The 24,345-nt window shown below is 30.4% G+C and overlaps 3 protein-coding genes across 3 annotated transcripts; 2 read left to right on the plus strand and 1 right to left on the minus strand.

The window, feature by feature from the left end:
• Window positions 1–754: 754 nt before the first annotated feature.
• Window positions 755–1,965, minus strand: LOC126661127 (major allergen Pru av 1-like). The gene is made up of 2 exons (XM_050354918.2): window positions 1,766–1,965; window positions 755–1,219 (listed from the first exon to the last, which is right to left on the minus strand). Exons 1-2 carry the CDS (start codon window positions 1,941–1,943, stop codon window positions 927–929), a joined length of 471 nt encoding a protein of 156 aa, XP_050210875.1. The 5' UTR covers window positions 1,944–1,965; the 3' UTR covers window positions 755–926.
• A 15,590-nt stretch (window positions 1,966–17,555) lies between these two features.
• LOC126662037 (uncharacterized) lies at window positions 17,556–18,560 on the plus strand. Its single transcript, XM_050355924.1, has 2 exons — window positions 17,556–18,170; window positions 18,462–18,560. The coding sequence occupies exons 1-2, from the start codon at window positions 17,556–17,558 to the stop codon at window positions 18,558–18,560; spliced, it is 714 nt and encodes a 237-aa protein (XP_050211881.1).
• An 891-nt stretch (window positions 18,561–19,451) lies between these two features.
• LOC126661215 (uncharacterized) lies at window positions 19,452–20,804 on the plus strand. The gene is made up of 2 exons (XM_050355030.2): window positions 19,452–19,938; window positions 20,432–20,804. Exons 1-2 carry the CDS (start codon window positions 19,462–19,464, stop codon window positions 20,675–20,677), a joined length of 723 nt encoding a protein of 240 aa, XP_050210987.1. The 5' UTR covers window positions 19,452–19,461; the 3' UTR covers window positions 20,678–20,804.
• The last annotated feature ends 3,541 nt before the right edge of the window (window positions 20,805–24,345 follow it).

The following is a 24,345-nucleotide window of genomic DNA, read 5'->3' on the forward strand; positions in this document are numbered from 1 at the left end:
AAAATTGATGTTTTTGGAAGATTGGACTATAAATAAATAAAAAAACTAAAAAGGTATTTAATCCAAAGAATTTAATTAATTTTTTCATTTGTGGGTATGAGAGTGTACCTAAGAATCTCTCCTATGTCTACAAATTATCACTAAATTATATGGTGTTCTTTCAAATTATTATTATTGTTATTGGGGTCTAAAGAGTCGAGCCGAACACAAATTATGTCAAGTTTTTTGAGCTTAAATATGTTATACTCGAGCTTGAATAAGTTTAAATTCTCAAATTTGAACTCGACTTCAAATGACATTTGAGCTACTCGAGTTTGACTCGATTCGAGTTGAATTAAGGATTAAAAATTATTGAAAAAATATCATATTTGATGCAATTAAATTTTTGATTCGCAATAAATTATAAACTTCAACTCATTAATTAATATAGTTAAATTTAGAGGTATAAAAAATCAATATAATTAAAATAAATTATTATTGTATGTATAAGTGATTTATTTAGACTCACGAATCTCACGAGCCTCTTTAACTAATATTCAAGCTCAGCTTGAGATGAAATTCAAATAGTTTAAATTCAAATCCGGCTCATATTTTTTTTGAGTCTATTTTGAATTTCTGTCCCGAGTAGCGTATATTACTAACTCAAGCTTATTGGTCAAATCAAAGATTAAATATACAATTTTTTTTGTTATGCAATTTTACGTAACTTGTAGTACTGGTGCTTAAAGAATTTCCAAACATGGCACATTAAACATAAAGAAAACTACATTACATTTATTATGAGTTAATTAAAGGATTACACTTCTTAGTCCATGCACAAAATAAAAACTCAACGCAACCACAAACTTTTATTCTCAAGCCACAGGTACTGGTTTTACTCAAAAGACACATACACAAACAAAAGAAAATAGGAATTACAACTCTTATCAAACATCAGGATTAGCCAAGACATAAGCTTCGATAGCCTTAAACATGTCGAAAGCCTTGTCTGCTCCGATCTTGATTCTTTCTTCATTGATCTCGCAACCTGGTTTCGGATAGTATTTGCTGGTGCTCTTAATAATAGATCCTCCGTCAGAAGAAGCCGATACCTTAACCTCAAAACTAGTCTTGTCTAGTCCCTCCTGCCATGGCTCACCTTCAAAAATTGTGTAGCAGTGTGTGAAATTGTCTTTGTCTGTTGCTTCAATTTCGCTCTTAATGTACTTCGCATCATTACCTGCATCGTATGCAAGAACACGTAAATTTATATGTCTAATTAGTCGCTTTCGTTTAATTAATTAGCTATTTGTTAACTCATACAATACATGCATTAGGCAATGCAATGAGTCTTGCTAAGTCATATAGACTTACTCGATATTGATTCGAAAAATATTAAAAAATTGAATGCTTTTTGATCTAGTCGAGATCAAATTTGATATTGAGTTACTAGTGTGGAGTATTGAGCAGTTTTAGTAAACGCTAGTACTCGAGAGTTGAATCAATTTTATTTTTTTTAACCATTTTTCCTTTTTATATTTGATTTGTTTATTAACTAAGCTCAAAATGGACTTACATTAGCCATTAGAGCACCTAAGCTTTTTTCATAGCTCAATTTTTTTATCTAAGTAATGAGTGAAATCAAGCCGAATACGAGTCTAAAATCCAAAATCGACAACTTTCAAGATGAATTTTAAAATTTGAGTCAAACCCGAACTTGGTAGTATTCGATCTCACTAACCCGACTTACTTATACCATATTTAAAACATAGTAAAACCTATTTACCTTGGCCAAAGGTCGTCTTCTTGATGCTTCCGGGACCTCCATTTCCTTCGACGAACTCAATCTTAACTTGAGGCATAATTTTGGGGATGATGGAGTCAGATTGAAGAATAAAGACCTTAAACACTTTGTCTTGTGAGAGTGAAGTTGTTGTTTCTTTCTCAAATGTAACAACAGCCATTGTAGATAGGGTTTTTGACGAATTTGTGCCTTCAAAATTTAAAAAATTCCAATTTAATGCCTCTTTTTAAAATAATTCCGATTTAGTGTCTGTGTCCCACCAATCCGCGATTTTGAATCGCGGATTGCGTGGCAATCCGCGATTCAAAATCGCGGATTGCACTTAATTACTTCAAAGAGTAATTAAGATGCATTAATACACATTAAAGGCAATTGCCTTTGACCTTTCCCACGCAAGGAATTATAATGGGGATTCTAATCATTACTCCAATGAATGGGATTCCCAATTATGGCCAAAATATATTATTAAGATTATTACTCCCTCCGTCCCGTTTAAGAAGTCCCATATTCTATTTTGGGATGTCCCATTTAAAAAGTCTCATTACTATTTTTAGAATACTTTTCCATTGAATACCCCATTTCACCCTTATTTTAGTTATCTTAAAAGAGTTCTATGGAAAATTCCACTATCATTAATAGGGGCAAAACATGAAAAAACATGAAAAGACAAGAATAATTAATGTTTTCTTAATCTGTGTGTAAAGTCAAATGGGACTTCTAAAGTGGGACGGAGGGAGTATATTATATCTTAGTTATTAATTTGTAAATTTTATTAATTTATACATTATGGATAATATTTTTTCTTTCTAAATATAATTTGTAACTTGTTTTTTTTTTTTGCCAAATAATATGTAACTTGTTAACATAGTGTTTATGGTTTTTATTGTAAACATATTAATAGTTTATAGTATTTTATATATTAATAATAAAATGTATTTTATATATTTTAAACATGTAACTTGGAAATACAGTAATATAGTATTTTATATATTAATAATAAAAAAAATAGACTAATAAATAAAATAATAACATAAAATTAATGATGCACGTATATAATAATTGCTACTAATGTTAATTTGGTATATACCCTAATTCATATGGTTTGATTAAGACTAATTTGGTATATAAAATAATTAATATATTTGCCATAATAGGGGATCCCATTCATTGGAGTAATGATTGGGATCCCCATAACATGCAGGAATGTCAAAATGCATCTTAATGCATCTTAATTACTCTCTGGAGTAATTAAGTGCAATCCGCGATCTTGAATCGCGGATTGCCACGCAATCCGCGATTCAAGATCGCGGATTGGTGGGACACAGACACTAAACCGGAATTATTTTTAAAAGAGGCATTAAATTGAAATTTTTTAAGTTTATGAGGCACAAATCCGTCAAAAACCAGATAAAAGATATGGTGAAGGAGATTAACAAGAAAATATGATATATAATATTGTATAGATTGTAATAAAGTGAGGTGTGATTAAATGCAAGAGCATAAGGAGGTATTTATACAATGAAATTCAATGGTTTTTTGTCAAATTATAGAGATCAAACAAAATTGCATAAAGGTCAAATCTGGCTCGAAAATGAATTTTAAAAAAAACGGTGGTGTGCTACTACGATTTGATTTTATTTGTAGACCGTCTAGATGTTGCCATCTTTGACAGTATTACAAAGGAGACAATAGCTGATAATACAAATGAGAGATGTTAATACAAAGAATAATTTTAAAATGTATTTTTTGATATTAGTTACTCCCTCCGTCCCACTCTAATTGGAGAAATTCTTGGGTGAACTGGGTTCGCCACGTCATTTTATGGACTCTCCATTAAAATACTAACATGTGTCAAAGTCATTTAAAAGTAATTACTTTTACTTTAAGAGAGAGAATACACCTAACTATAGTTAACTCTCTACATTTAATGATTAAGAGAATTTTCTTTTTTTTTTCTCAAAGGCTAAAATTTCCATTAAAAATAACGAAAATTACATGAACGGTTTCTCAACAAATTGATAAGAGAATTTTCAAAAGCAAAAAAAATATTAATACTGCAAATAAATAAATATTTTATTTAATCAAAGAATTTAAGGAACACCAAAAGACTTTAATGATAAAATTCAATCACCTGCAAATTCTCTAATTCTTTATCATTGCACTTCACTACGGCAAAGTTCACTCTCATATAAAGGTATTGACAATTTCTTGCATTATCTATTAGTAATTTGCTACAATTTAATATTAAATTATACTTACTATTTGATGAATTGTAGGTAATTAGAAGATTACAATTCAAGAACAAATTTTGTCTCAGCACTGCAACCTCAATTATTATGCTCAGATAATAACATTTTATCTCCACTTCTTTAACAATTTGTTTAATTCACCTCAAATTTATTCAAATTAAAAAAAAAATTCTGTAAGTCATGATACTGTAATTGTTTAATTGTCTTTCCTAGTTAATTCTATGATATAAATGTAGATATGGATTTTTTTTGAATTTGACAGTGATGAAGTTACATGTTCAGAAAATGGTGAAGATATTTTTAATGATGGGAATGTTCCTAATGTGATAGAAATCGATAAAAATTATGAAACTCTAAAAGATGATACATTATTGGGTCAAATTGTGAGCAACGAAACAGAGGCCTACGAGTTGTATTGTGATTATGGGTTTTGTAAAGGATTTAGCATTAGAAAGGGAAAACAAGCATATTATGCGGGCACTAAAAAAATTAGAACAAAAGAGTATTATTGTTCAAAGCATGGATACAAGAATGATGAGGTATCAGGTGAGGTATCTTTCAATAGGTTAGATGGTAGAACGGGATGCAAAGCGATGATTCGTTTTGTTGTTGATGAACAAGAACAATGGAAGGTAATATGTTTTGTTGATGAACATAATCATTCTTTTGCAACACCAGAAGAAAGACATTTACTCCGAAGTGTGCGAACAGTTACTGGTTCAAAAGGCAAGGTTCTTAAGTCTATGATGAATGTGGGAATTAGAGCAATTGATGCATTCTCGTATATGGCTGAAGAAAGTGGTGGTCCTGAAAATTTAAGATTCACAAAGAAAGATTGTTATAATTTTGTTAATGCGGAAAGATTGAAGTTAATAGAGGTTGGAGATTCTCAGAGTTTGGTTAATCTTTTTAAGACTAGAAGTCATGAAGAAGGAGGTATGTATTACTGGGATGTGCAACTTGATATTAATGGAAGGATGACTAATTTCTTTTGGAGGGATGACAGATCAAAAATTGACTATGATTGCTTTGGAGATGTGGTTATTTTTGATACTACTTATCGCACGAATATATATAATCTAATATGTGCACCATTTGTGGGGGTAAATCATCATTGGCAAAATATCATGTTTGGATGTGCATTTCTTTCAGATGAAACTACCAAGTCCTTTGAATGGCTCTTTAGTACGTTTTTAGAGTCAATGGGAGGCCAACAACCAAAAACTATAATCACTGATCAAGATAAAGCGATGGGAAATGCAATTGCATCTATTTTTCCCGACTCGCGTCATCGTTTATGTATGTGGCACATTTGTAAGAATGCAACCTCATATTTAGAAATTCTAACAAAGTGTTTCAAAATTTGTTTCATAAATGTATGCATGAGTGTGATTGAGAAGTAGAATTTGAAGAAGTTTGGGCTAAAATGGTTTCAGATTATACTAATGGTGAGCACAGCTGGCTCAATAATTTGTATAAAATTCGGAAAAAGTGGTCCACGGCTCTTAACAAGGATGTATTTGATGGTGGAATTAAGGCTTCTCAAAGGAGTGAGAGTACCAATAATGTGTTGAATGGAATGACTAAGAAAACTACTTCTCTCACAGAGTTCGTGGTTGAATTTCAAAAGTTGGTTATAAGGTGGCGTAAAAATGAAGCTGTGGAGGATTACAACTGCCATCAAAAAACACCAACTTGTGTGGTCAAGCATAGTAAGCTTTTGAAGCACGCTGCTGAAGTTTACACTCATAAGATATATAAACTATTTGAGAAGGAATATCTAGATGGATGTGGTTCCTCTAATTTTGAAGAATTTACTTGTGGTGGGGATTTATTTAGATTTGACTTAATGATGCAAGGAAGAGAATCAAAGATAATACAAGTTCAACTTGATGTCTCAACAATGGAGGTTCAATGTTCTTGTAATAAATTTAACACTCTTGGAATCTTATGTGCTCATGCATTGGTGGTTCTCAATTTTAAAAATGTATCTAAAATTCCGGATCGATATATTTTGACAAGATGGTCCAAAGATGCAAAAAAGAGAATTCATACATTTAATCAAAATGTCACTTCATTGGGAGTTTCCAGTGAGCCTAATAGTTCTTACCGTAGTCGAACCATGCAATATGCGTATGATCTCATAATAATGGAGAAATTCTTGGGTGAACTGGGTTCGCCACGTCATTTTATGGACTCTCCATTAAAATACTAACATGTGTCAAAGTCATTTAAAAGTAATTACTTTTACTTTAAGAGAGAGAATACACCTAACTATAGTTGACTCTCTACATTTAATGATTAAGAGAATTTTCAAAAGCAAAAAAAATATTAACACTGCAAATAAATAAATATTTTATTTAATCAAAGAATTTAAGGAACACCAAAAGACTTTAATGATAAAATCCAATCACCTGCAAATTCTCTAATTCTTTATCATTGCATTTCACTACGGCAAAGTTCACTCTCATATAAAGGTATTGACAATTTCTTGCATTATCTATTAGTAATTTGCTACAATTTAATATTAAATTATACTTACTATTTGATGAATTGTAGGTAATTAGAAGATTACAATTCAAGAACAAATTTTATCTCAGCACTGCAACTTTAATTATTATGCTCAGGTAATAACATTTTATCTCCACTTCTTTAACAATTTGTTTAATTCACCTCAAATTTATTCAAATTAAAAAAAAAATTCTGTAAGTCATGATACTGTAATTGTTTAATTGTCTTTCCTAGTTAATTCTATGATATAAATGTAGATATGGATTTTTTTTGAATTTGACAGTGATGAAGTTACATGTTCAGAAAATGGTGAAGATATTTTTAATGATGGGAATGTTCCTAATGTGATAGAAATCGATAAAAATTATGAAACTCTAAAAGATGATACATTATTGGGTCAAATTGTGAGCAACGAAACAGAGGCCTACGAGTTGTATTGTGATTATGGGTTTTGTAAAGGATTTAACATTAGAAAGGGAAAACAAGCATATTATGCGGGCACTAAAAAAATTAGAACAAAAGAGTATTATTGTTCAAAGCATGGATACAAGAATGATGAGGTATCAGGTGAGGTATCTTTCAATAGGTTAGATGGTAGAACGGGATGCAAAGCGATGATTCGTTTTGTTGTTGATGAACAAGAACAATGGAAGGTAATATGTTTTGTTGATGAACATAATCATTCTTTTGCAACACCAGAAGAAAGACATTTACTCCGAAGTGTGCGAACAGTTACTGGTTCAAAAGGCAAGGTTCTTAAGTCTATGATGAATGTGGGAATTAGAGCAATTGATGCATTCTCGTATATGGCTGAAGAAAGTGGTGGTCCTGAAAATTTAGGATTCACAAAGAAAGATTGTTATAATTTTGTTAATGCGGAAAGATTGAAGTTAATAGAGGTTGGAGATTCTCAGAGTTTGGTTAATCTTTTTAAGACTAGAAGTCATGAAGAAGGAGGTATGTATTAGTGGGATGTGCAACTTGATATTAATGGAAGGATGACTAATTTCTTTTGGAGGGATGGCAGATCAAAAATTGACTATGATTGCTTTGGAGATGTGGTTATTTTTGATACTACTTATTGCACGAATAGATATAATCTAATATGTGCACCATTTGTGGGGGTAAATCATCATTGGCAAAATATCATGTTTGGATGTGCATTTCTTTCAGATGAAACTACCAAGTCCTTTGAATGGCTCTTTAGTACGTTTTTAGAGTCAATGGGAGGCCAACAACCAAAAACTATAATCACTGATCAAGATAAAGCGATGGAAAATGCAATTGCATCTATTTTTCCCGACTCGCGTCATCGTTTATGTATGTGGCACATTTGTAAGAATGCAACCTCATATTTAGGCAGTTTGAATTCTAACAAAGTGTTTCAAAATTTGTTTCATCAATGTATGCATGAGTGTGATTCAGAAGTAGAATTTGAAGAAATTTGGGCTAAAATGGTTTCAGATTATACTAATGGTGAGCACAGCTGGCTCAATAATTTGTATAAAATTCGGAAAAAGTGGTCCACGGCTCTTAACAAGGATGTATTTGATGGTGGAATTAAGGCTTCTCAAAGGAGTGAGAGTACCAATAATGTGTTGAATGGAATGACTAAGAAAACTACTTCTCTCACAGAGTTCGTGGTTGAATTTCAAAAGTTGGTTATAAGGTGGCGTAAAAATGAAGCTGTGGAGGATTACAACTGCCATCAAAAAACACCAACTTGTGTGGTCAAGCATAGTAAGCTTTTGAAGCACGCTGCTGAAGTTTACACTCATAAGATATATAAACTATTTGAGAAGGAATATCTAGATGGATGTGGTTCCTCTAATTTTGAAGAATTTACTTGTGGTGGGGATTTATTTAGATTTGACTTAATGATGCAAGGAAGAGAATCAAAGATAATACAAGTTCAACTTGATGTCTCAACAATGGAGGTTCAATGTTCTTGTAATAAATTTAACACTCTTGGAATCTTATGTGCTCATGCATTGGTGGTTCTCAATTTTAAAAATGTATCTAAAATTCCGGATCAATATATTTTGACAAGATGGTCCAAAGATGCAAAAAAGAGAATTCATACATTTAATCAAAATGTCACTTCATTGGGAGTTTCCAGTGAGCCTAATAGTTCTTACCGTAGTCGAACCATGCAATATGCGTATGATCTCATAATAATGAGTCAAGGACATCAAGAGGGGAGACAAATTCTTTGGCAACATTTGGATAATGCATATAATGCACTTAGGGAATTTTCGAAGAATTCAAGTACATGTGAGGGTGGAAGCGGACGGAACGATAATGACACAATTAATAAGGATGTTATAGAGAAAAATAATGATTATATTTTGGATCCTCCTCAAATTAAGCCTAAAGGACTTTCTAATTCTAGGCTCAAAGGGCATCTAGAAAATACACAAAGAAGAAAATCAAATGGAAAAAGAAAAGAGACTGCAAAAAGTAAGTAACAATTTTAAATTATTTTTGTTTGGAATCAGGTGCATATTTCCATTGCCATGCACAATTTATATTTATATCTACAATATATGTACATGTTAATAGTATGTATATGTGTGTGTTTATTTATTAGTGAAGTGTTCAATTAAGTTTTTATTTTTATTATATACAGGACGAAAACAACAACTATCTAGTCAAATTACAAGCCAAACTCCTGCACACATTTCAAATTCTTCTGGAGTATTTGTAAGTTATACATGGCTATGGTTTGTATAATTCAATACAACAGTGATTTTTCATAGAATAAATTTTTTTAGTTGATGTTGATAAATATATATTGATGTATAGGCCAATTCGGGTCTAGAATGCAGACCATCGTTTCATCCGATATATACCTCTTCGGCACCATTTCAGGTATTTCTTAATACTTTGTTTTAAATTTAATTTTTTTTACTAAATTTAAAATTATTTATAGAGAATAATTCTTTTAATTATTACAGATTTCAACGTCAACGTCCTACTGTAATATTGATTTTTCAAATGTACCATTTACCGCTATGTTGCAAGATTTTGATATGATGAAAGATCAACATGAGGTATTTATTAATCTACTTAATTGAATTTTTTTAATTTAATTAATTGTGATTTTGATAGCTAATCAACATGAAATTGTATTTTTGGCAGGGTTCAAACAATTCAAGACATCAGCCATAAATAGTTTTTGAATGAATAATTTATGATTTTTATTTGATAGAAAAAGAATTATTAAACATTTGATTTATACAATTTTATTTAGATATCTGATACTATATCTTATTTTTGTCGGAATGCTATTTAATTGAGCATTATTTAATTTTTGCTAGAGTTACATTTTTAGACTTCATGTTTATAGATTATTCTTTAAAAGACGCAATTATTCTTGACTTAGATTATTATTTTTCACCTTTATGCCATTTTGTTTTATTCAACTGCATAAAAATAATCTATTTAATTTATTGTCACTTTTTTGTTCTTAAAAAAATTGATTCTAACCTAAAAACAATTATTTAATATATTTGTGTATATAATTTAACATTTATTTATAATATAGGAATTTAAAAATGGCAATTTATAAAAGTAAGTATTCTGTCCCAAAACATTACATAAATTTTATATTAATGTTTAAGTGATATAATATATGTCAAAAGAAAAAAATAATTACTTTTAATTTTATACGTGGTTACAATTGTTATTTTATAAAGAATTCAAAAAATTGCAGGTGATTGAGTTACATCATTAATGTCTTTTTCTTAATCATTAAATGTAGAGAGTTAACTATAGTTAGGTGTATTCTCTCTCTTAAAGTAAAAGTAATTACTTTTAAATAACTTTGACACATGTTAGTATTTTAATGGAAAGTCCATAAAATGACGTGGCGAACCCAGTTCACCCAAGAATTTCTCCTCTAATTGACAAAATAACTAAATTACAATAACCAATACAAACTAATAAATGATATAGATAGTTACTTCTATACCCTTCTATTGATAATGGAGCTCATTAATGCTATTAGTATATTAGTTAAATTCTCATTAAATATTCACCATTTTTGCATAAAAAGTTTATTTTAAATGAGGCTAAAGATGAAAAAATGAAGGATAAAATTATAGTTATGTTAGTTTTGTCAATTAGAATGGGACACTAAAAACTTCATATTTTGTCAATTAGAGTGGGACGAAGGGAGTATTTGAAAAAATAAAATTCACGAATTTAGTAAAAAGACATTTTATCTCTTCTACATTGCCATGTTGTTTTTCCTAGGCAAAACCCATATGGAGGCCCTTCTACTTTACCAGTTTTGTTCGAAAGGTCCTTACTCCAAAGTTGTTCACATCCGGATCCTTATACTTGGCAAATTCCAATTATAACACCCTCATATAGATGGAAACTGGCAAGTGAAATCCACTCTCCGTTAATTAACGGAAAAAGATGACGTGGCGCTTATTCCTATTTATTGATGCCACATGGCAACACAACTTAAGGACTTATTCTATATAAAATTATAATTTAATAAAAAAATGGTAAAATACAATAATTTTGATGGCAAAAACATCATTTTTCCATCTTCTTCATGGCTCACTCCATTTTTTCCAGAATTCACCAAATTTCATTTCAAATGGCCGATTAACCAGACCCATTTTTCCTTCTATACCTTAATTAAACATAATCTATGGAAATTAATTATCGAACCCAGGTTTCATAATTTATCTTTTCTCAAATATGAACCAAAACATAGTTGATCTTAATTAATTTTTTTTCATCATCTGATATTTCCTTTGACTAGAAAAGAAACAGAGGCACATCATTTTCTCATTTGTGGAGGTGTTTTCTCAAGGGAACGGCTGCGGCGGCGTTTTTTGGAGGCAACGGAAGCGCAGTGTTTTCTAGAGGCAACGACAACGACGACGTTTTTTAGAGGCAACAACAGCGGGATAAGAAATTTCCAACAGCATTTGGGATCAAAGACGACAACGGCATCACCATATGGGATCGAAGACGGCAACGGCACCACCATCTGGGATCGAAGACGGCAACGGCACCACCATCTGAGATCGAAGACGGCCTACCTTGCCTTCGTTTGATCTTCAAACCCATATGTAGATTGTCTTTGCCTGTTCATTGAGTATAACTTCATTAGGTTTAATTAAGGTTTATATTATATTTTTGTTATAATGGTTTATATTTGATAATGGTTTACATTTTCACCATTTTTATTATAATGTTCTGCAAATTATAAAATATTGTCAAATGTAAACCATTATAATCTCCACCATTTATGTTGTCTGATCATCTTTAGTTGTTAAATTCACTGGGTTTGGAGAAACGTTGGAGAAGAAAGGAAAAATTCACTTGAGGTCCTTTAATTTTATATAATTTTATAGAGATTAAAAGTTTAAAAAACCACATCAATTTATTTTCATAGTCTCACATAACGGAAGTGGGGTTCACTTGCCATTTTCCATCCACGTAAGGGTATCATAATCGGGATTTGCCAAGTATAGGGACTCGTACGTGAACAACTTTGAAGTAGGGGCTTCTCGAACAAAACTGATAAAGTAGAAGGGCCTTCGTATGGGTTTTGCCATTTTCCTAGTAGAACTACTCATTATTCGAATAATTATGCGCCATCTAATCCATAAAGTTTACTATTATTTTTGACTATTTCACGTTAATTTAGAAAATAATAAATATATGTATTGATCTATATACACTTTTATTAAATTATTTAAATCAATTATTATTATTTTTATATTTAATTAGTCTCACTAAATTATTTATTAATGGGTATAAATTTTAAAAAATAGCAATAAACCTCCTTTGATATTTAGACAAGTAACATTATAGAATAAAACAAGTTCTCAAAACGACAAATATTAAGACAAGTATTTTTTTTTTGATAAATAAACGAAGTATTATTGAATAAAACAAATTCTTAAAACAACAAATATTATAGAATAAAGCAAATCCTCAAAACGACAATTATAAAGACCAAAGGGGAGTATTTGATATTGATTAATTCCAATTTGAAGCAATATTATTTTACTTACATTAAATTTATAGTAATTCAAAATGTGATGTGAGAAGATTAAATAATAACTTTCACTCCGAATTTACTCTCTTTCGCAATCATTCCTAAAATTTAAAATGCATCCCAACCGTTTTTAGACTTTCAAATCTATATTCTAACCCTCCCCGCTCTCCGTTTTATATTTTATTAATATAATATCTTATATTACAAAAATCAAACCAGCTATCTTTCAAACCGTAATAATTGAAAAAAATTATAAAAATACGTGCTTTCCAAAAAAATAACATTTCATATCTAAAAAATTACATTTCATATCTAAAAAATTACAAAAATACAAAATGAATTTTCACTTTTTACGTACTGTATCAAAGATGTATCAGATATGTATTGATATTAAATATGTATCAAACATGTATTAAAAATGTGTTTTTTATAGTAAAAACAGTATGTAAATTATGTAATTGTTTTTTGATTTTTAGATACAGTTGATTTTTTTGACTAAGTGTGTATTTTCATAAATTAAGTTGTTTTTTAAGATAGTTTTGTAAGTATCCATAATAGTTGGTTTGATTTGTTTAGATTGAATTTTTCTTATGCAGCCCTATATACAGCCAACTATTTTAAGATTATTTTTTTTTACAAAAATAACCTTTATTTTATTAAGGCTTAAATGCTAAAAGAATCATGAATTTTCACGTGTTTTTGGTATTTAACACGAAATTTTAATTTTGGCATAAAAGTACACGAAATATCTAATTTTTGTAATAGTAACACCAGTTGAGATTCCAGCTTCAATCTGCTTATGTGGCATCAGACAATGCCATGTTGTCCCAACCCGTGGCACTGCTTATGTGGCATCAGACAATGCCATGCTTAGATACGTTTCTTTATTAAACACACTTCAAAAATATAGGGACTATTTTTGCACTTTTTCCATTCATTTTTTAAATCAAATTTTCCAACCCTATTTTCAAAAAAGATGCTTGAAATTATGACACAGTAGTTCCAAGAGAAAGATAAAAATTACTACTAGTAAATTACTGTCTTGAATTTGAATCCAATTATTTCAAACCCGGACCGGACCGACTAGTTCAACCGGTTAGACCGGGAACCGGAAGGCAGTCCGGTCCAATTACTCATCAATACCCGGATTTCCGGTTTAACCGGTTTGAACCGGAAAAACCCGCTGAAACCGGCAACCCGTTGAACCGGAAAAACTTTAATACCCGGCCGGTTCATTGTAAAGAGTAAATCAAAACAAAAATGACGATTTCAGATAATAGCTTTTGGTTTAAAAAAAATATAGTCAGACGCTTACTTTTTAGTTTATACATAAGATTTATTTTCAGTTTATGTATTAAGTTTTATGAAGAAGATTTGACATAACTACAAAACTTTGATTTTGATTTAGGTAAAAGCTTTTGTTTTGATTGTTAAGAAATGAGATGGCAATGCCATAGTGACGGCTGGAATGTTAGGATTTTGAAAAAAAGAAATGGTAGTAGTTACTAGTTAGGTTAAGGTTGGAGCAAAAGATTATTTATTGGGCTGGGCTTATTATGGAGATTTAAGTATGTTTGTTTTTTGAGAAAATGTCATGGAATTCCTCAAAAATTGAAAAGTTTATGTTAGTGACCCATGATTTCATTTTTTGCAAAAATCTCTCAAATTTTAAAAAAACTTTCCATGCCTACCTTTTTATAATTACTCTTCCTATTTTATCCCTATGGTGTATTTTACCTATTGTGTTTTTGTTACACTCAATAATTTCCCCATTTTTTATAAATCAAACCATTGGTCGGAATATTATTGACCGGACCATTTCCGGTCAACGGAAGTCAACGGCCGGTTGACATCAGGTTGGACCATTGCTGGTCGGACCAACAATGGTTTGTGGTCTAACCATTTTTAATGGTTGAACCAATGTTGGTTAGATAATTAAAAATTAAACAAAACACCATTTTGTGGATAAGGGGATTTGAACCCTTGCCCTCTTGAATGAAAAACTTTGTACTTTGCCATCAAGGCAAGGTCTTATTGTTGTCAATGTTTGCTCTATATGATATATATATAACTGATTATAAATTTAAATTAATTTATTAAAATGAAATTAGTTCTACAATACAAATTAAATAAAATATAAATATCTAATTAAATTAAATTTACTATAAATATAATATTAAATTAGTCTAATTTAATTTATTTATTAAAAAATTACATAATAAAAAAATAAAAATATTTATATTTCACTTTTTATTCATACATGAGTAAAAGTAGTAAGATTTTTCACTTGTTAAAATTGAAAAATATATTTTGTTTGTTAAAATTAATAAATATGGTGGTTCGGTGGTCGGACCGAAGTGGTCATGGTCGGATACGTGGTAGTGGTACCCGTCGTGGTGTGCGTAAATTCAATATCAACTTCATTATTTATACTACTAAAAATAATTTATGAAATGAGATAAATTAATAGTAATTTGAATTAAACTATCTAAGGTTTTATTAAAATGAACAAAAAGTAAATTTAAAATAAATGAACTGAATATCAACTCAATATAAACTTAATTTGAACTCAATATAAATTTAATGTCAACTTAATATCAGCGCAATGTAAATTTAACATTAACTCAACGTCGACTCAATGTCAACGCAATGTAAACCTAATGTCATCTCAATGTAAACCTAATGTCAACTCAATGTAAACCTAATGTCAACTCAATATAAACCTAATGTCAACTCCATATAAACCTAATGTCAACTCAATGTAAATTTAATATCAATATGAATTAATTTTTTAGTAAATTGTTTTAATTTTAAAATATAAACTAATATTAACTCAATATAAACTTAATAAATCAATGTTGACTGAATGTGAACCTAATGTCTACTCAATGTCAACTCAATGTAAACTTGATATAAACTACGTGTCAATTCAAAGTAATTTTTTTAGTAAAATATTATAATTTTAAAAATTAACTTAATATCAACTGAAGGTCGACTCAATGTCTACTTAATGACGACTCAATGTAAACCTAACGTCAATTCAATATAATCCTAATGTTAATTCAATATAATCATAATGTTAATTCAATATAATCCTAATGTTAATTCAATATAATTATAATATCAACTTAATGTAAACTTAATAACTCAACGTTCAATCAATGTCAACTCAATGTGAACCTAATGTTCACTCAATGTCAACTCAATGTGAACCTAATGTTCACTCAATGTCAACTCAATATAAACTTAATAACTCAACGTTGAATCAATGTCAACTCAATGTGAATCTAATGTTCACTAAATGTCAACTCAATGTAAACCCAATGTTCACTCAATGTCAACTCAATGTAAATTTGATATAAACTACATGTCAATCCAAAATAAATTTTTTTAGTAAAATATTATATTTTTAAAAATTAACTTAATATCAACTGAAGGTCGACTCAATGTCTACTTAATGACGACTCAATATAAACTTAACGTCAATTCAATATAATCCTAATGTCAACTCAATATAATTATAATATTAACTCAATGTAAACCTATTGTCAATCTGAAGTAATCTTTTAGAAAATTATTTTAATTTTGAAATGTAAATTAATATCAACTCAATATAAACTTAGTAACTCAACGCTGACTCAATGTCAACCTGATGTAAACTCAATGTCAACTCATTGTAAATTACATGTCAATGCAAGATAATTTTTTTAATAAATTATTATAATTTTAAAAATTAACTTAATATCAACTCAATTAACTTATATAATCTATTTTGAGTTTTTATCGAGTTGATATTAAGTTAATTGTGTTTGTAATACATTAATATATAAAATCTATTTAACTTAGTTTACTTTAAGTTAATATTTAATTTACACTACTATTAATTTAATTAGAGAAATTTAATTTAAATTTTGACAAGAGTAATATCTTATTAGTGTTTTGTAATATATATCATTTATAATCAACCATTTTAGTAGGTTATATTTAGTTTATATGCTTTTTTATATATTATTAAAGAGTACATGTATTAATATTAAAGAGTAAATAAAGACAACAAGCATGTCTTGCCTTGGTGGTTAGGCACATGGACAAAGAGTGAGAGGTCATGGGTTCGAATCCCACTAAGAACAAAATTATATTTTATTAATTCTTTTAAATCTCACCACTACAGTTGACCGCCGCTGACCGGGAGTTGACCGCCGCTGACCGGGCGTTGACCGCCGTTGACCGCCGTTGCCTGGTCGGTCGGGCCGGAATTTGACCGGTTGTCGGTTGTGGTTGATTGGTCTAACCAAACCCATATTTGCCACGTGTCAACATTTTATTGATTAAAATATAGACCAATGAGATATTGCCAAATAGTGAGGACAATATTGTCTTTTTTTTTGAATTTTGGGTTATGAGGGATTCTTGAAAACTTTTTTTTTTTGGGAGATTTTTGCCAAAATTAAAATGATGAGGGAAAAGTGAAACACTATAGCACTTTTGAGGGATTTGTGTAAAAAACCCTTGTTTTTTATATAAAATATGAGCCAAATCCAAAAAGTCATATAATTTGTTTATTTATTTAGTATATTTTTTTTTGCACATATAATATAATTTATATAAATATTTTTATTTTTTTATTTAAACGGTTGAACCAACGGTTGAACCGCTTGAACCTTGAACCGCTAGACATACCGGTTCTGTCACCCATCCGGGTTTTAAAACATTGTTTGAATCATATAGTATCAGACTATCAGTCAGGATTTGGTTATGTGAATTATGACCATGACCTGTTTCATTTATTATGCTAATTAATCCTGAGATAGAAATGAAAAATTATCTCTTGGGAACAACTTAATTCACCAAGACTTCCCGAATTTCTATCCAACAAAGCAACCTTTCATCTTCTAGATCCACTACACTATATGTACCCCTACAATGTATTTTCATGCACAATACAATCAATAAAGCAATTTACATAAAATAACTCACGGCAGCCATGGCTACCCCCAAAGTGAGTCTCAAGCTTATTATCGATCCAAAGGCTAACAAAGTCCTATTCGCAGAGTCTGAGAAAGATTTTGTTGATTTTCTGTGCAGCCTTCTGTGTATGCCTTTAGGTGCTGCAATCAATCTTCTCAAAGATGCACCAACTTTTGGTTCCTTAGAAACTCTATACAATAGTATTCAAAACCTAAAAGCAGTTCACATGCAGCCGGATCACGTAAACAAAGATCTGCTCTTGAAACCCCGTCTCCCAACCCACGCATTAGGTCTGACTCTATGCCCATCTGATGCAACTCCACAATTGTTATACTTATACCGTTGTCCAAACTATGCATGCCGTCGTAACGAAGTAACAGGCTGCAAAGGTAAAAGTTGCTGTATGTGTACGGAAGCCATGGATACGCCAGTGACTATCACAGATATAAATGGCGCAAATTATAATGTGAAAAACGGTTTTGTGAAGGGAGATATTAAATACATGGTGATGGATGATTTGAGTGTCTTACCGATAACCTCAATTGAATCCTTTTTTGACGTATTAAGCAATATGAATGTCAAGGACGTTGCTGCTCTTCACAAAATTGTCGTTGAGGTTCGGCCTAATGAGGTAACACTCAGATTTTCTGAATTCTATGTTTTCTTAAAAAAGTAGTTCCGTAACTGTTTTATTATTTTCTATAATTTCCTATAATTTGATAATTATCTTGTACAAAGACAATAATATGATAACCGTACAAATATTTAATCCCGGTATTTCATTTTGATTTTGAAAATACTATAATGTATTCTTATATAACGTACGCGCTTTTATTTCCGTGTTACATAGAATGTAATTTAGCTTAATTTCATTGATTCTCTCTTCAATTCAATCAGATTTAATTTATCATTTGCTGTTTAGGTTGTAGAGTTGTTGAAGGCTTCTCTTCATTCAAAGGAAGTTCTCACAAATGTGCTCTTACTGAAGCCAAGCATCAAGGGTCAGAAGCTTAATCAATAGCAATGATCGAAAATGGATTTTTCATGTTTCGTTATGTTTGGCAGTTTTAGAGCTATCTTTATTATTGAAAGAATTGTTATATGTTTATTGGAAATGATGTCTTTTTTTGTTGGATTGCTTTTGTTGAACCTTTTAATTTTGCTGTTGTTTTTGATTTTTTTGGATTGAGAGTTCATTAATGTTATATTTCTAATAAATAGAGTTTTGTTTTAAATGATATGGTTTAAGATCATTTAAGAATAGACGTCCTCCCGTGATCGTTGGTCCAACATTACGAATTCAGATTGATGTGTATCTCTAGCATGATCAAGTTTGTGATAATAGGGATCACCACACTTGACGTAATGGTTTGCCTAAAGGTAAAAGTTGCTGTACTATTTGTTTTCTTGGTCTTTTTATGGAGAAAATTGTGAGCGTGCGTCAAAAATGGTAAAAGGTTGCTATATTTTCAAATTTTAATTTATATGGTTATTTCCTTAACTTTTTTTTTATTCAGTATGCTCTTCTACGTTACAAATTTTTATTTATCTAATTCCTTGTCAAGTTTAATGATATGACCTATTTTTCTAATATGTCTACTTAATTATAAGGTGGACATTTGAATTCGGTTCACGTGCATCTCATGTCGAGTGTGATGCACACTCCTAAATGACCACAAGTTGAAAAAAAAGTCGAGGATTAGATAAAGACGGAAATTTTAAAAAAAGTATATCAGATAATAAAAAGGTGAAAATATAGAGTCCTCAAGATGAGTATGACAAAAAAAAATATAGAACTGTGACTCAAGTATAAGCAATCAGGATGTGGGTAAGACCTAAATAGTCGAGCATATCTCTACAGTTCATATATATATGTGGAACAATTCAAAACCTATTTTCATGCACAATTTACGGCTGCAGCCATGGAAAACCCTAAACTGAACCTAAAGCTCATCATCAATCCAAAGGCTAACAGAGTCTTATTTGCAGAGACTGATAAAGATTTTGTTGATTTCCTGCGCAGCCTTTTTTCTTTGCCTTTAGGTATTGCTATCAATCTTCTCAAAGACGCTCCACCGTTTTCCTCCATACAAACTCTATACAAGAGTGTTCAAAATCTGAAAGATTGTTACATGCAGCAGCCTAACCACAAATATAAGGATCTGTCTGATGCAGATCCACAACAAGTGACATCCTGTAAGAACACAAGGTGCACGAAGTGTGGACATGTCATGGATAATCCAGCGACTGTGAAGGGAGATATTAAATACATGGTGATGGATGATTTGAGTGTGTCGCCAATAATCTCCATAGAATCTTGTTTTGATATATTAAGAAAATTGAATGCCAGCGACGTTGCTGCTCTTCAGACAAGGGTTGTTGAGGTTGATGCTATTGAGGTAACACCACTACATAATTTTTGTTTTTGGTTTTTTTGTTCTTCATTAGAACTGAACTGAGCTTAATTTCGGGTTAAGTATCTTTTCGGTTACCGAACTATAACCATTCTACACAACGGTTACTGAATTATAAAAAATTATGAAATGGTTACCGTACTATATGATTTTTACAAAACAGTTACCGAATTATTATAAAAAGTTACAAAGCGGTTACCGAACTATAGTTTTTTTTATAAAAATGTTAATAGCTTGATGACAATTTACTGATATGGACGAGGTAAAGATGTATAGTCATCCATCAATTCGATAATTAGTTTGTAAAAAATTAATAGTTTGCTAACTATTTAGCAAAAAAGTACAAGTTCGGTAGCCATTTTATTACTTTTTACAATACGTTGTTACTTTTTAAAATTCGATAACTATTTTATAATAATGTTATAGTTGGGTATCCGGAAAAAATAATTAACCCCTTAATTTTGTTTGGTTTCTTTAGGTTGTGGAGTTGTTGAAGGCTTCTCTTGAGTCGAAGGAAGTTCTCACAAATGTGTTCCTACTTTCTAGTAAAATGAAGCACAAGAACCCGAGATTGACAGGGACTGAGCTAGAGCCGACAATAAAAAGGTTTAATATCTGCTCACTTCGCCACCGTTATGTGACTGACCAGATATTCACCAGGTGTCCGCCCTGCTTCTCCTGTAATATGGATAATGAAGTGAAGTTTATAGGATGCTTGACCTAATTCTATTGAGGGAGGTGCTGTAAAATATCATTATTTCACTTTCCAGTTAATCAATGAACAAACAACTGAATATTATTATAGGGAGAACTAATGTTCCTAATTATTCTTAATATATTGGGTTAAAATATTCACGGACAATGATACAGGCTTTTTACACTTCGATATCTAAATAAACCTAGAAAATAATCCACCATTATTATTCAAAAAAAGAAAAATCCACCATTAGAAAAATCTAACCAATTACTGATGCTCTGTATATGTGGAATTTGAGTTTTTGGAAAGAATTGGATTAAAAGATAGTGGTAGTTTTATACTTCTATCCGAATTTGAATCGTGCGATTTAAACGATTTTTGGATCTAATTCTATTATAACGATCAACACACATTAATTTTACTTAGGCAAAAATATTGAAAACTTCAGCACTTTTGAATTTTTTTTCAATTCCACCACCACCTAGGAGAATTCTCAATTGCACCCTATTTAGAGTTTTCAGTTTTCATCTGTACCCCAAATAAAAAAAATTGATAATTTAATTAATTTAATGATAAAATTATTAAAACCAACTAAATAGAGGGATTGTATCATTATTTTTTCCATTTGAAAAAAACAAATAAATTAGTATATGAAAGATTAATTTAAACTTTTTTCTAAATAAAAAGAGGTCATTTTAGTCAATTGAGATACAGACGAAAACTGAGAAGCCTAAATAGGGTGTAATTGAAAATTCTCCTACGTGGTGGTGCAATTGAAAACAAAGTCAAAGGTGGGTTTTTTTTAAGTATTTTTACCTTTTACTTATGACGTCGGTCACTTTTGCACCAAATTTAATCGTTTAGTCCTTCAAAATTATAATTTTTGTTTATGATTAATTTAATTATTATTTTTCTAGGGTTTGTTTTTTAAATTTCAATTTGGGATTTTATTATTTTTGATATCTTTATGTAAATTTAAGACTTTTAGAAGCATTTTTTTGAACATAAAAGAACAGAATTTTCTTTTATTTTACAATTTTAAAATTCAATTGAATCAATAATTATTTGAATGTCTAATTATTATAATTCATTCGAATCAATAGGTATTGGAAGTTATAATATGACTTTATTCTTTTAAGATTTAATTACTTAAAAACGCCCTCATTTTAAGTTTTGTTTTCGTTTATACCCTAACCTATAAAAATTGTCACAAATACTCATGACCTTATTTTTATGTTTCACCTTCTTTCCCGGTGTCTGTTTCAAAAATCGAATTTTTTTTTATTCAAATATGACAATTTTTCTAGGTCAAGGTATAAATTTTTCTTTTTTGAAGGTGAGCGTTTTTTAAGTAATTAAGCTTTCTTTTAACCTACAACTTTAATCATTTATTACCAATGAGCTATAACTCAAATGGTATAAGCTCTGATAGCAATCTTAGGACGTGCCATGGAGCTATTAACAAACCAGGAAATGGCGGGTTCTTTAGGCGATTTGTATGAGAGCATTGAATCGCTCAACGACACTTACCTTCAACCGAAGCACCAGAATCAGAACAAGGAAGGCATTTTAAAACCCAAAGCTCCTGTTCTTGATATTCAATCTCCTCTCCTACTCACCAACAGAACTACTTCTACCATTAGTACACACACCATAACTGACCGGAACCCTGTCGAAAGAAAGGCGTATCTCTGTTGCGAAATGAAACTACAACCACGTGGCTGTAAGTGCTCTCGCAGATCCTGTGAGAATAATGATTGTATTTACTATTGGAACCATCATAAATATGTGACTGATGACCCCGAAACTGTTTGTCCTCAATGCAAAAACAGAATGTCGGTTGAGTTGTTTTATGTATTAGATGATGATGATGCAAAAAAAGAAAAGGAAGAGGATTGTAATAAATTAAGTGGGTTTGTGAGAGATGCAGTGAGTTACATGGTAATGGATAATTTGGAAGTGAAGGCTATGTCTACGTCATCCGGTATTACTGGTTTCATCGACATGTTTAAGATTAAGGATTTGGGTTCACTTGAAGAGAGGGAAATTGATGTGGGTGCTGCTGAGGTATATATCAATCTTTAAGCTTTCGATTGAAAAATTATTTATAGTAGTTAGTAGTTACATTTTCTGGCCCTATTAAGTTTCAATATTAGAACTTAAAAAAGGCGCTAGACAGTTTTAATTTAGACACTTGGACTAAATTTCACGGGCAATTTATGAATTATTATGAATTGATTTGAGTTTCTAATTGTAGGGTTTGAAGATACTGAAGCAGTCCTTGCAGTCCAAGAATGTTTTGACGAGTGTTTTTCTCCGTAAAAGGAAGGCGTGTGATACAACCTTAATTTTAGATTAGTCGACATCATTATAATGATTGAATATGAATGAGAATTTTATTAGAAATATTTTCTTTTAAAAATTAGTTTCATGGTTTAGCTATTGTCGATTCTGACTCTAAATGGAAAAAAATGAGAATGGAAGTTCGTTAATGAAGTATACCTATCTGTTTTTTAGATTTTTTTTTCTGTTTTTTTTTTTATAAATGATCAATAGATTAGCACATCCACAAAATATAGATGGCAAAACAAGTCAAAAACAAGGCAAGAATTTAATAAAAGTTAAAGAAATCAACACATCTAAAAACATCATTGAAACTCAACAGCTTTGTAAACAATAAGAAAAAGCAACGAATTAGCATCTGAATACTCCTCGTCAAAAACCCGTCTATTTCTAGCCTTCCACAAGTGTCAGACTCCATAAAATCAAAAAAGCTTAAAAGCTTGCGATGTCTACCGGCAGTGGCGGATCCAAGAATTTATTCCAGCCCGGGCTATAAATTATGTGTAATTAATAAATATATAAACTCATTTGCATACAATTTATATTAATAAACAACAATAGTAAATACTTCATCTAAAAGATAAACGGTTTGAATAAACACAATAATAAAAAAAAATAGTTGGTTAGAATTTGTTATTTTATTTTATTTTTTTATTTTTATTCTTTTATAATTTTGTAAATATATAAACAATAATGAGTAATGTTTTAGTGACATATTTTATGTTTGAAAAAAAAAATGACATTTATTCAAATATTTGAATATGAAGCAATTGATTTGTTTAAAATTAATTTTTAAATATAGAAAGTGACCTATATTTTTGGTAAGAAAGGCTTATCTCTGTTGCAGATTGAATCTATGGTGTTCTAGCTGTTCCAATTTCGATCATGATTGTATGTACTATGATCGTTACAATATTCATAACCGTCATAAATATGTGACTGGTGACCCAAAAGCTCTTTGTCCTAAATGCAATAGAAATATGTCGGTTGAGTTATCTTATATTGTTACAGAATCAAACGATGATGCAAAAAAGGAAAAGGAGGAGGCTTGTAATGAATTGAGTGGGTTTGTGAGAGATGTGGTGAGTTATATGGTGATGGATAATTTGGAAGTTAAGGCTATGTCTGCGGCCTACAGTACTATTGGTTGGATCAACATGTTTAAGATTAAGGATTTGGGTTCACTTGAAGAGAGGGAAGTTGACGTGGGTGTTGCTGAGGTATGATATACTCTTTTTTCTTCTACTTAATTTAGATCCATAAGCTTTTGAATGCAAAATTATGAATTGATTTGAATTTGATCTGTTTGTAGGGTTTGAAGATACTGAAGCAGCAGTCGAAGAATGTTTTGA

The sequence above is a fragment of the Mercurialis annua genome, linkage group LG8 (assembly GCF_937616625.2).
Source record: "Mercurialis annua linkage group LG8, ddMerAnnu1.2, whole genome shotgun sequence".
Lineage (NCBI taxonomy): Eukaryota > Viridiplantae > Streptophyta > Magnoliopsida > Malpighiales > Euphorbiaceae > Mercurialis > Mercurialis annua.

Bases quoted from the DNA above. Each gene is read 5' to 3' on its own strand.
- LOC126661127 (XM_050354918.2), bottom strand. From the start codon at position 1,943: ATGGCTGTTGTTACATTTGAGAAAGAAACAACAACTTCACTCTCACAA. The intron at 1,220-1,765 runs GTAAATAGGTTT...CATACGATGCAG, and splicing joins GAAGACGACCTTTGGCCAAG to GTAATGATGCGAAGTACATT.
- LOC126662037 (XM_050355924.1), top strand. From the start codon at position 17,556: ATGGCTACCCCCAAAGTGAGTCTCAAGCTTATTATCGATCCAAAGGCT. The intron at 18,171-18,461 runs GTAACACTCAGA...TTTGCTGTTTAG, and splicing joins TTGAGGTTCGGCCTAATGAG to GTTGTAGAGTTGTTGAAGGC.
- LOC126661215 (XM_050355030.2), top strand. From the start codon at position 19,462: ATGGAAAACCCTAAACTGAACCTAAAGCTCATCATCAATCCAAAGGCT. The intron at 19,939-20,431 runs GTAACACCACTA...TGGTTTCTTTAG, and splicing joins TTGAGGTTGATGCTATTGAG to GTTGTGGAGTTGTTGAAGGC.